The following is an 11,901-nucleotide window of genomic DNA, read 5'->3' as shown; positions in this document are numbered from 1 at the left end:
CGCCTAATTAAATTAATTAGGGATTCTTGTCAATCCTGGATTAATGGCCAAAAGCACAGGCGGCCGGAGCGCTCTGAAAACCCGGACCGCCGGGGACCTGCCTCCTCTCCCCGCCCCCTGTGGTCCCCTTCGCTGCCCTCCTACTCCAGCCCGCCCGGACTCCAACCTCAATCATCCATCTCTCTCTCTCTCTCTCTCTCTCTCTCTCTCTCTCTCTCTCTCTCTCTCTCTCTCTCTCTCCACCTCTGTCTGTCTCTTTCTCTCTCTCTCTCTCTCTCTCTCTCTCTCCACCTCTGTCTCTCTCTCTCTCTCTCTCTCTCTCTCTCTCTCTCTCTCTCTCTCTCTCTCTCTTTCTCTCTCTCTCTCTCTCCAACTCTCTCCCCCTCTCCATCTCTCCCTCTCATCCCTGGCGCCCCCCGCCCCAGGTAGCGGCGCGGCTGCTACCCGGGAAGGGGCTCGCCCGGAGTTGCGCGGGGAGGTAATTTACTCAGAACAAGGGGCCGCCTTTAGGAAGTATAAATAGTGAGACTTCAAGCGCAGCGTCGCTATCAGATCTGAACTCTCGGCAGGAAGAATTGTCAAAGATCTTAACATCGAACAAGCGCGCTCCGGCGGGGAAGCATCAGTTCGCGTTTCCCCGCGGCGCCCCCGCCCTCTCTCCTCCTCCTCCCCTCCTCCGCGTCCTCCGGGCCTCCTCCTCTTCTCACTTCTTTTCTCCTTCTACTTCTCCTCCTCTTTCTTCTCTCTTCTCTTTTTCTTCCTCCTCCTCCTCCTCCCTCTCCTCCCCCACCCCTGCCCCATTGATGTGTTATTATTGGGGGGGCTGGAGCAGTAAAAAAAGGAGGAGGAAAAAAAGAGCGGGGCTCGGCAGGGAGCGGTCGAGCGCGGGGCTGCCCGGCGGCGGCGATGGAGGAACTTACGGCGTTCGTCTCCAAGTCTTTCGACCAGAAAGTGAAGGAGAAGAAGGAGGCCATCACGTACCGGGAGGTGCTGGAGAGCGGCCCGCTGCGCGGGGCCAAGGAGCCGGCGGGCGGCGGCGAGCCGGGCCGTGAGGACCGCAGCAGCCCGGCAGTCCGGGCGGCCGGCGGAGGCGGCGGCGGAGGAGGCGGAGGCGGAGGCGGAGGAGGCGGAGGAGGCGCGGGAGGAGGAGGAGCAGGCGGAGGAGCTGGAGGAGGGCGCTCCCCCGTCCGGGAGCTGGACATGGGCGCCGCGGAAAGGAGCAGGGAGCCCGGCAGCCCGCGGCTCACCGAGGGTAACGGCCTGACCCCGGCCGCGGTTCCCCTTCCCGCCTTCCCGACGCGGCTCGGGCGGGAGAGGACCCCGAGGCCCAGCGGGGAGGGGCGGCTGGCGGGAGAGCCCTGGACCCGGCTCCGGGCACGGGAGTGATCGTGGGGTTGCGAGTCAGCGTTGTGCACGGTCGTGGGTGGGGTCCTCGTGCCGGGGAGGGTGTGGGGTTTGCGCCTCTCTTCCCGGATGCTCCCATTGCACCGAAATGCATGTTTTCGGCAGCTGCAGGAGGGGCCCGCGGCCCGGACGGCCCGCGGGCGGACGTGGAAGTTCGCGGGGCCGGGCTGCGGGAGGGGGTGCTGGCGGGGGTGGGCCAGGCGGCCCGATTAAGGCTAGCGTCTCCACTGAGTTTGCGGGAGCCTCTTCCAGAGGCCTGAGCGAGAGAGCGAGGCTTCGACCTCGGGTGGAAGCTGCCGGCTTTGGAGCTGCGGCTAAGAGCCCTCGAACTCCGCAGAGACCCAGAATCTCTGGATCTCGGGGACCAAAACTTCCCATTCGCTTTGAGCCTTCAAGGCAGAACCGAGCCAAAGCGAACTAAGGTCCAGGCTATGTGCTCTGTTCCCGGCTTAGGCGTTGAGGTTTCTGTTTGGGGGTTGTTCTTCCGATATTTACACAATTCCTTTACTGCTCCCAATCATCCGGTTCTCCGGGTGTGTCTGTGTGTCTGTGTGTATGTATAGGGGGTCTTTTGGTACCAGTGAAGTATTAGGGGATGGCTTTATCTAAATGGTGGAGGGTTCTGTACCAATTCGAAAGAGTTCAACAATAAAATTAATTTGGCACTTGGTGCTGCAGTAACTGGTGTACAACCATATTTTTCCAATTAAGAAAATATGTGGCATGCGTAGAATCACATATTTAAGCAAGCAATTAAGTTGTTTATAACACGGTCTGTTCCTGTTTAGGCCACTAAGTAGAAATTTGGGGGCGAAATAGAAATTACATTAACTCCATTAATCAACTTGAAATGTAGACTTCTCTTTGAAGCCCCCAAACTTTGAGGGGCATCCACTATATGGATGAGAAGAAATAACAAAGCCTACCCACCCCCTTGGCAGAATCTAATGATATGTTTTCATGTTTAAATTTCACTGCACTATCAGTGGGATTATTTCCCTATTAAATTGGCTCTAATGTTTGCTATAACGTTAATCTACTTCCTTCCCGGAGGAAGAACAAATGCCCACAAAACGAAATCTGAGAACCAGAAATGCGGGCAACACTTAAGATTATCGTATCCAGAATGCTCGGCTGGATTGAGATCTATGGCTGTTCTTTTCCCAGAACCATCACCAGGTCCTCCTTAATTTGGAAGGTGATGGGATAACTGTCAGGGTGCCCAGCGCTGCCTCCCACCCGTGGGTCTATAGCTCCAGGCCTTGGGTTCATCAACGTGCTAGACCGGGAGGTTCGGGTCTGAAGCCTCTGTGAGCGCAGTTCCTGGGATTGTTGATTTCTGAGCTCAGGGCAAGTTTTAATATCTGTGTAGACCGGCTTTTCTGGAAGTGATTTTTAACCCTCATGTTGATCGGGATTCTGGGGTGGGAAGAACTGCAACAGTCAGGACTATCTAAAACTCTGTTTTGATATTTTAAATACCCTAGTCTCTGACTCACGCACAGAGAAAATTCAGGTCGGCCCTAAGGTGCAACTCCCCTGATCACTGTCTTTGGCCTAAATTTTTTAAAAATTATATCTTATTTATATATCTACATATTATATATATCTGTATATCATATATCTATACGTATTTCCATCCTTCGGGTGGCTCTGTGTTCACACGCAGAGCTCCTGTTTCTAAAGGAAGAGAACAGGAAAGTAGCAACGGATGTGTGCAGACCCAGAGTAAAAAAAATGCATATTTTATTAAACATCCGAGCTGCTGGATGCATGAAAAGGCTTTGAGCAACCAATAGAAACCGAGGATCGGGAATGTTCCTCTTGAACCTGTTGATCTCTGTGGGTTTAAGCGTTTAGGGTCGAGTCTGTGTTTCCACGGGGTAGGGAGAAGAATAGAACAGAGGCAGCTGTGGGTTTCGTGGACCACCCGAGGCTGGTTTTTCGCCTCTTGCCTTCTGGCCCGGCGTGGGCGGCGAGCCCTCCAGGCCGCCAACATGGCGTGGGCACCAGTGCTCATGCTACCCGGGTTGGGCTGGGGAACTAGGACTCCCTGGCTGCGGGTAGAACCATCCACCGGGTCTGACCCCAGCCCTGGGGCAATGCGGAGCACCGCGGGATGCCGGCTTCCTGCGCAGCGCGGCACCCGGGTCTTGTTCTGCCTTTGCGACCCTTCCGCCCAATTGTTCCGAAATTAGACCAGCAAGTTTGCGGGAGGCAAAGGGCCAGCGGCAGCTAGAGCTGACCTGACAACAGGCCCGCAGTCTGGGAATGGCTGGCGTGAAAGGCCAGCCTCTGCCTCACCGCGCCCTTCTACCCAGAGCGCGCTCTGGGTGAGGCCGGGTGCGGTGCTTTGGTTTCTGTGAGTGCGTGGGAGAGTGAGTGCGAGAGAGGGTGAGTGGAACACAGTTGGTGTTTCGTGCGAGGGCAGGGGACTAAGGGAGGGGTAGTGAGGCGGTAAGCTGAGGCCACTTGGTGCAGAAGGTGGGTGGCCGTAAGCCCACTGGAGGTCTCCGGGACATGACCTTTGTGCGTCTCCTGTATCCTCTTCCTCCCAGCAGGGTGAGGGGCAGGACAGGGATTCCGCGAGGGGTTAGGATCCTCTACCCCTCTTTGAGACCAATCTGGTAATGGGGTTTGCTGTGCTGTTTTTGTCTGTGTGTATGTGTTGGTGTATGTGTGCATGGACACACGTGTGGTTCGGTACGTGGTGCCCTCTCCAGTGCCCCCCGAGTTGAAGGATCGCAAAGAGGATGCTAAAGGGATGGAGGACGAAGGCCAGACCAAAATCAAGCAGAGGCGAAGTCGGACCAATTTCACCCTGGAACAACTCAATGAGCTGGAGAGGCTTTTTGACGAGACCCACTATCCGGATGCCTTCATGCGCGAGGAACTGAGCCAGCGTCTGGGGCTGTCGGAGGCCAGAGTGCAGGTACTGTACTGCGAGGTCTGGGTTGGGACCAGGGAGTGCAGGGAGCGCGGAGCAATAGGCCTAGGGTGGGACAGGCAGGTGGGGGACACACTGAGGGTGGTGTTCATGTGTCTGGTGAGAGATGAGAAGGGAGGGATGTCTGTACTAGAGGTCTTATTTTCTAAAGTAGATTTTAGTCCTATGGCCCCTTCCCCCCATCCCATCTCAACATATGTTCCCCACAGAAGAAAGCTGTGCTGGGCTTGCTCCCAGAGTTTCTATAAACCACACCCCCCTCGCCTCGCGCCGTCTTTAATGTGGTTTAATCCTAATGGGCCTACTTTATAAGCCTTAAAAAAAAATCCCACAGAAAACGTTTTATCTCTGGATGCCTTAAAAAAAGTTACAACGAGTAGTTTGCTCGCCCGAGTCGGTTTTCGTTGCGGGTCTGTTCCGGGGTCTAGGTTTGCCAAGCGGATATGCCAATTAGGTTTATAGATGTACAGGCTATAAAGGAAATTAGCAACTGTTAAGTGTAGAAATTTACAGTCGGTCGATCTCAAACCGTGTGCGAAACAGTAGAGGAATAAATGCATTTGGTCACCCTTTGTTCGCTTATTCAAGGCAAGGAAACTGAACCTTCGAAAGAGAATGTTAAAACAACCCACAGATCTTACTCTTGGCATTTCCGAAGCCTGACCCTAGCCAGTGCCATGCCCCATGAAGTTATAGTTGCAGATTTTCTTTATTGGTTGTTGAGATGAATGTAATAGCAAAAGTAGGCTTTGGGAGCATTTAAGAGGGGAAAATTATATACGTACGCACATACATACATATCCTTCCAGTTTTATGGGGAACAAATTCAAACGTTTCTGATTGTATTTCCGTTCAAATAATAAAAGAGGAGAAAATGATGGTCATTATTTGAACACATGGAGCAGTTTTAGGCTCGAACATCTGCAGCTGCTACAAAGTATGGTTGTAACAGATACTCCCTGGGTCTCTGGGCGCAGAGACCACCATCTGTAGCAAACTATGGGCAATTCTTATGGGGTTTCCCCGCATCTTGTAATAGGATCAGGAAAAAAAAACAGAGCCGTACTGTTGAAGAAGAGTAATAATAGGCAGCCTTGGTCATCACAGCGCCAACAGCAGGGCCTCCCTTTCTGAGCCTCTCCTGCTTTGCTCTGCCTATGGAGATCTCTAGAGGCTCCATACTGCCTTAAAACCATGATAATTATTACGGTTATGAGTAATACTATCTCAATTCCAGTTCTTCTAGGGGAAAAGAGTCAAGAAGCCTCAGGCCATGTGAGTTACATAAAGGATGCCACCATGGCATGAAATCCACCCTTCTATTATACTACATAGCAGGGGAATATTTGAAGATTTACACTGACTATAGCACTTGCTTTCAAGCACATGCCAGAAAAGGCTCTGAAGCAATATTTTCCTTTCATGGGGTTTTAAAACATTAATTTGTAAATCAATCAATATGCTGTATATATTGGACCTGGAACATAAAAGCAAGTTTTATTTGAATTTTTAACAATCTGCCATCTTCTGAAAGTTGGCAAGTTTTTTAAGATGGTAATACCCAGAAAATAGAGCCCAGGAGTTACTTGACTCCCCCCCACCCACTTTCAGGGAGTGTTCTCTCTCTTAAGGAGTGAACCTTATTGTTGCTCTTGATTTTTTTTTTTTATACTTTCATTTAAGTTTTAGAGCTATTTTCTACAAGCTTCCCTACTGTCTTAATGCAAGCCGGGACTTTTTCTATAGAAGCAAATTAGATTATCATGATAATGGCACAAGTATTCTGCTACTTTGTTACCCTCTACTGCACAGAGGAGCAGAGAAATTCTAAACTTCTTTGTAGTGAGGCCTTTATGACACTAATTACCTCTCCCTCCTTACAACATCCCTCCCCAAAAAGGCCATTATTTGCTTTAGTGTTTGCTTCTTCTTTGGGATGAAGCTAATTAATGTTACAGGCTATTACTTAGCCCATTCCTCTCAGGTCTTAACTGAGCAAACATTTAAACCCATTATCACTGTGGTGTCAGGTACCAGAGTGAGTTTTAGGCCTTGGGGACTCTATGGAAAGATGAAACCAGGACTAATAATTATTTACCAAGAAGTGTTTTTTTTTTCTTGCAAAAGTCTAGGATATCTTTCTACTTTATCATTCACTTAGATTTTTAATTTTGGAAATTGAGGCTCTTTTATATAATATCTCCCAACCCTTGCCTAAAACACTACTCTTTTGTTGTTGCTGTTGTTGTAATTTACTCTTGTAATTTAAAACATTTTTGAGTCATAACATCTAGGTGTTTCCTCCCCCATCCCCACCCCAACTTGTAGGTTTGGTTTCAAAATCGAAGAGCTAAGTGTAGAAAACAAGAAAATCAACTGCATAAAGGTATGTTTCTCATACAAGAAACTGCTATTCTGAATGAAAAGAGGGGGGTTATTGTTATTGGGAAGACAAAATAAATTTCAGACCTTGATGGTACTTGATTTGAGAAGGACAGTTAATGAAAGCCCTAAAGTTTGGGAGTATGTTCCACTTCTTTTAATGGTGGCAGCAGTTTAGAAAGGTAATGGTACAATTCCAAAGGAATCAGTTCTAGCTTGTGCACTTTGGAAACCTGGAGAACAACACTGGAAATGTCAACCCCATGTTGTGTTTTGTTCCCTGTTTTCTCAGGTGTCCTCATAGGGGCTGCTAGCCAGTTTGAAGCTTGTAGGGTCGCACCCTATGTCAATGTAGGTGCTTTACGGATGCCATTTCAGCAGGCAAGTACAGACTCTTCAAGCTGTTTTTAAATGTAAAAAGAACTGAATGTTTGCTTGGACTGTTGAATATCCCTTGTCTCTGATACCTAATGTCCACACAGTTGAGGAATCAGGATGAGATAGTGGGCCCACTCCCCTTTAACAACCTGTACAGTGTCACGGTCCTGAATTCTTAGTCCTGTTTTTGTGGGAACCCCGCAGCGGCCTGAGATTACTAACTGATACTTTCAAAATGCACTGAAGATTGCACTTGGGGAGAGGGAGGAAAGACCTTTTGATTAAGATTGTGTCAAATCCAACACACGGGTTAGTCCTGAGGCATTTCTAAGGCAACTCTCTGAATACTTTTTTCCCTAGGTATTTTCTATCTCTTAGTCACATTAAATGTCTCCAGCAGAAGGAAAATAAATAAATACAAATACTACCAACTTAGACTTGTTTTTTAAAAGCTTTTGTGCAAACAAAGCTTCATCTCTGATGGAGAGGAAAGCCTTGGTCTTCCCAGGACTGCCCAGCCTCTACAATTCCTTTCTTAGCCATAAAGAAACCTTTAAGACTACATTTTAAAAGGACAGCCTGCAGCAATGATTTAATCCTGGGAAATCCCAGTGCTCTGAACTCCCCGCTCTCCAAGCCTGAGGGCAAAATCCTTTCCCAACCAGTGCCTGACCTTCCCCATCCTCAGCCAGGACCCCTACTTGGCAAGACTGTGATGTCAAGAATTAGCTCTAGTCACCTGCACTGTAGACCGGGGAGACACCTGGGTGTGTCCATCTATTGAGAGTTAGTGTTAGGGAGATTTTAGCTCTCTTTGCACCACAAGACTCTGGCATCTGGTTGTGGGGCTTTTGAAGCAAGAGAGAATGATTGAAGAAGGAGGGAGGGAGGAACTCCAGAGGAAATTGGTACTACTCAAATTGGAGATCCAAGGCCAGCAGTATCAGCACTACCTAGGAGTCCACAATGCAGACTCAGAATCTGCATTTGAACAAGATTCCCAGGTCATTTTTATGGTAGTAAAAGTTAGGAGTACTGAGTCACAATTATGTCAATTATGGTGAAGGTGCAATAATTTCCCTAAGTGTCATAAAAGTTTTGTGACTTGCCTGTTGGCACATCAGGGCTTTAGTAGTGGAACAGAGGTGATGTTGTAGCAATATAAATAGGTGACCCGCTCATCCATCCACCCCACTCCCCAAGGAGCAGCCTCATATCTGCAGATAGGGAACCGGGGGATCAGGGAAGAGCCCACATGGAGTGAATCATGGAGACCCCGGACACTGCAGTACCCATGTGGTGCCCCAGATTCAGCAACAGGCTGAGAAAGTCACTCTCCAGACAAGATCTCAGTCGCACGCCCCTCCCTGCCCCTCACCCCAACCCTCTCCCAGCTAAGCCGGACGCTGTTAATGCTCTGTTTCTATTCTGTTGTCACCCTAGGATAGTCATTGCAACGTGACGCCCTTGTCCTTTCAGGTTCAGGCGCAGCTGCAGCTGGACAGCGCCGTGGCGCACGCGCACCACCACCTGCACCCGCACCTGGCCGCGCACGCGCCGTATATGATGTTCCCGGCGCCGCCCTTCGGACTGCCGCTGGCCACGCTGGCCGCGGACTCGGCCTCGGCTGCTTCGGTGGTGGCCGCAGCCGCGGCCGCAAAGACCACCAGCAAGAACTCCAGCATCGCGGATCTCAGACTGAAAGCCAAAAAGCACGCGGCCGCCCTGGGCCTGTGACGCCAGCACCGCCACCGCGCCTGCGAGGAGCGCGCCCGCACCACCTCGCCCTGCTGCTCCTCGCTGCCCTGCAGACCTCCGACGCCGCCCTCTTCCGCCACGCTGGCCGCCCCTTGTCTCTCTGCATCCCCGACTCCGAGCACCCGGCTCTGTGTGGGACCCGGGCCGCATGAGGCGCACCAGCCCGGTGCCTCCTGCCCACCCACCGACCGTGGGCCTACAAGTCGGCTTTGTAGGAGCTGGTTTGCGGGAGTCTGGAGAGAGACCCGACAAGGGAATGCTGGCACAGCGGAGTGTGGCTCACCGCAAAGCTGCAACGATGGACCCTTGCATAGAAACAGAATCTGGTTAACAATAAAAAAGTGAGCAAATACAAGATAGAAAAGACAAACCAGAGCGAAAAAGAGAACGGGAACTTCTTAGTGCTGTTTGGCATAAGCTGAAATCGGAGAGAGAACAACGGAGCTAGCAATTTTAAAAATTAAAGTATTTTATACATGTAAAAATAAGGGGAAATAACCTGGACGAATCTCAAGAGAATGGGGGGAGGGAGTTACCAACTTAAATGTATGTTTTTTTAATGGGCTCAGAAGGCAAAAACAGAAGGAAGAGGTATACTTATTTAAAGAATTAAGATGAATAAAATGCGCAGCTGGGAAGTTCACAGGTTTTGAAACTGACCTTTTCTGCGAAGTTCACTTTAATACGAGAAATTTGATAAGAGAGGCGGGCCTCCTTTTACGTTGAATCAGATGCTTTGAGTTTCAACCCACCACGTATGGAAGAGCAAGAAGAGGGAAGACAGTATGAAAACGAAGGAAGGAAAAATGATGTTAATACAATACAGTGATGCCACAGACAATGATTCCTGAGAAACGATGGCAGAACTGTCCGGACACGACAGTGAATTCTGGTTTGCATGTTACTTGTATTCCATTGATGGTGTCTTTCCCCTGCCCTTTCACTCATGTGCACTCACTTCATTTCCATCTTTGGTAGAAAAGCGTCTGAAAATTTATACATATACATATAGACATATATGTATATATATAAAATGTATAGAATTTTTTTGCCCCATCTTTGATTCTGGGGAGGCAAAGGAAAAAGAAAAAAATCAAAAGGGGGAAAGTTACACTCCAATTGTATCAAGAAGATAGAGCCGGGCAGAAAATGTGGGGAAAAGAAAAAGAAAACATGAAGGCCAAATGCACCCTGCCTGACACGGTGACACCTCGTAGGCACTCCATCAGCGTTAGTTCGCTCTGCTCCCTTTTCTTGTATTCCCTCTTGCTGGTTTCCTGAAGTCCTGTTTGAGGACACTGCTTTATTTCCCCCTCTCTATCCTGTCAAATTCACCTTAAACAACACCCAGCTAGATACAGACACTAGGTTTGTGTAAAATATGTTGATACACACAAACAAAATTTATTTTGGCTATAATGTGTGAACTGATGATTGACTTTCAACATTTGCATTTTATCTCACAAAGGTGTATCTATTCAAGTAATCTTTTTTTGTTGTTTGTTTCAATTCATGTAGCTATTTAAACCGGGATATGCTGGACTAAGCAATCTGCATCCCGATCTCTAGCAGGCCTCTTAGTTGTGTGTGTATGTGTGTGGTTTTTTGTTTTGTTTTGTTTTGTTTCCTTCTAATTTACAAGAAAGAGGAAAAGCTCTTCTAACTGAACTTTGGTATGCAGTTGAGCTTTGTAACTATTTGTTCTCCATGAAAACAAAATTATTTATATTTGCCATATTTTTTCTAGTGTATTAAGTTATTTTAAACAAAAGAAGATGCTGTTATCTCATGACGTGTTGTCAGTACAAAATGTCTCGGCTCCACCTCTGTTAAACCTTTTAAATAAGTGCCAAGTTATTAATCGAAGACACTTTGCGATCAATTGAATGAAAATAGCATTGTTTCATTTGATGGGGTTCGCGTCATCTTTGTTCCTGTTACTATTAAAATATCCAGGATAGTCTTTTCTTCTTCCTTTTTGATGAATGTGTAACTATCTTTCGAATATACCAACTTGGAAAAGCGCTTGCCTGTGCTCCTGCGTGCTGCCTTCCGGGGCAGAGTGGGGCTCTGTGGCTCTCCACCACCGAGCGCATCTCCTCCCACCCCACGGAATGCACCCAGCCTAGAAACCGGCTATGATAAGTTCATAAGGGAACAGGCAAGAGGTAAAATAACAGAACAGAATAATCTTGTTCCCCAAGACAGTTTTTCGTTTTTCATTTTGCTATGTTTTTGCCCTTGAAGTTTATTTGAGGACATTTTGGGAGGAAGGAAAGAGCGATCACATGGAATCCAACTGGGCTTGAACTGTAGTCGGTCGCAGGTCGTGGACCATCCACAGGCGGGCAAGTGCTGGCTCGCGAGTGGTTGAAGCGCCGTGGAGGGCGAGTCCCCCACTTCTCTGTTCTGTTTAGCGCTTTAGCCAGCATAGCTGCCTTGTATGTACAGTTCAGAAGAGGAACAGGCCAGGACAGTGTTTTAGGAAAAGCTCGGTCTTGGAAGAAATCCCACCAGTTATGCTCAGAAGAGCTGCGGGCCACCGGACGGGCAGAGGCGTGAGGACCCGGACTTGGCCAGGCCCGAGAAGTGACTTTGGGATGAGGCGACCCTCTGCAAACGCGGGGTGCCCCAACGTCCTCTGGCCACCGGCGCGCCGGCTGGGAGGTGTATGGAATCGCGCGGCCAACCTCGCTCCCTGCCACCGCGCTCCCCGCCATCACCAACCAGCCCTGCCCCGGCCCGAGCTCGCGCTCCGAGCTGCCCAGCAGTGCAGACGTGGGCGATGCGTTTCTGCTCTCAAAGGCAGGGGACTGGGCTTGCGGCCTGCAGCGCCGGGCCTGGCCGGTTTCCCGGCGGATGAACTCCGCAGCGTGTGTAATAAGCATCTGCCCCCGGGCGTGGTGCGCCCCGAAGGGGCCTCGTCGCCCACTGCGGCCTGCGGCCTCGGGCGAGCTCAGTCGCCGCCGGGGTTGGGCGTCCGAACCCGCAGGCTCCAGTCCCAACCCTAACCCAGCCCTGAGCCGGTTCCG

At 49.7% G+C, this 11,901-nt stretch overlaps 1 protein-coding gene across 2 annotated transcripts; it reads left to right on the top strand.

The window, feature by feature from the left end:
- Positions 1 to 800: 800 nt before the first annotated feature.
- Shox2 (short stature homeobox 2) lies at positions 801 to 10,796 on the top strand. 2 transcript variants are annotated; one of them, XM_047564500.1, is made up of 5 exons: positions 801 to 1,252; positions 4,128 to 4,336; positions 6,680 to 6,737; positions 7,026 to 7,114; positions 8,591 to 10,796. In XM_047564500.1, the coding sequence occupies exons 1-5, from the start codon at positions 907 to 909 to the stop codon at positions 8,846 to 8,848; spliced, it is 960 nt and encodes a 319-aa protein (XP_047420456.1). In that variant the 5' UTR covers positions 801 to 906; the 3' UTR covers positions 8,849 to 10,796. The 2 variants fall into 2 exon arrangements, with proteins under 2 accessions (XP_047420456.1, XP_047420455.1); XM_047564499.1 differs by having other exon boundaries at positions 8,555 to 10,796.
- Positions 10,797 to 11,901: the final 1,105 nt, after the last annotated feature.

The sequence above is a fragment of the Sciurus carolinensis genome, chromosome 9, assembly GCF_902686445.1.
Source record: "Sciurus carolinensis chromosome 9, mSciCar1.2, whole genome shotgun sequence".
Classification (NCBI taxonomy): domain Eukaryota; kingdom Metazoa; phylum Chordata; class Mammalia; order Rodentia; family Sciuridae; genus Sciurus; species Sciurus carolinensis.
This window is presented reverse-complemented; position numbering and strand designations above follow the sequence as displayed.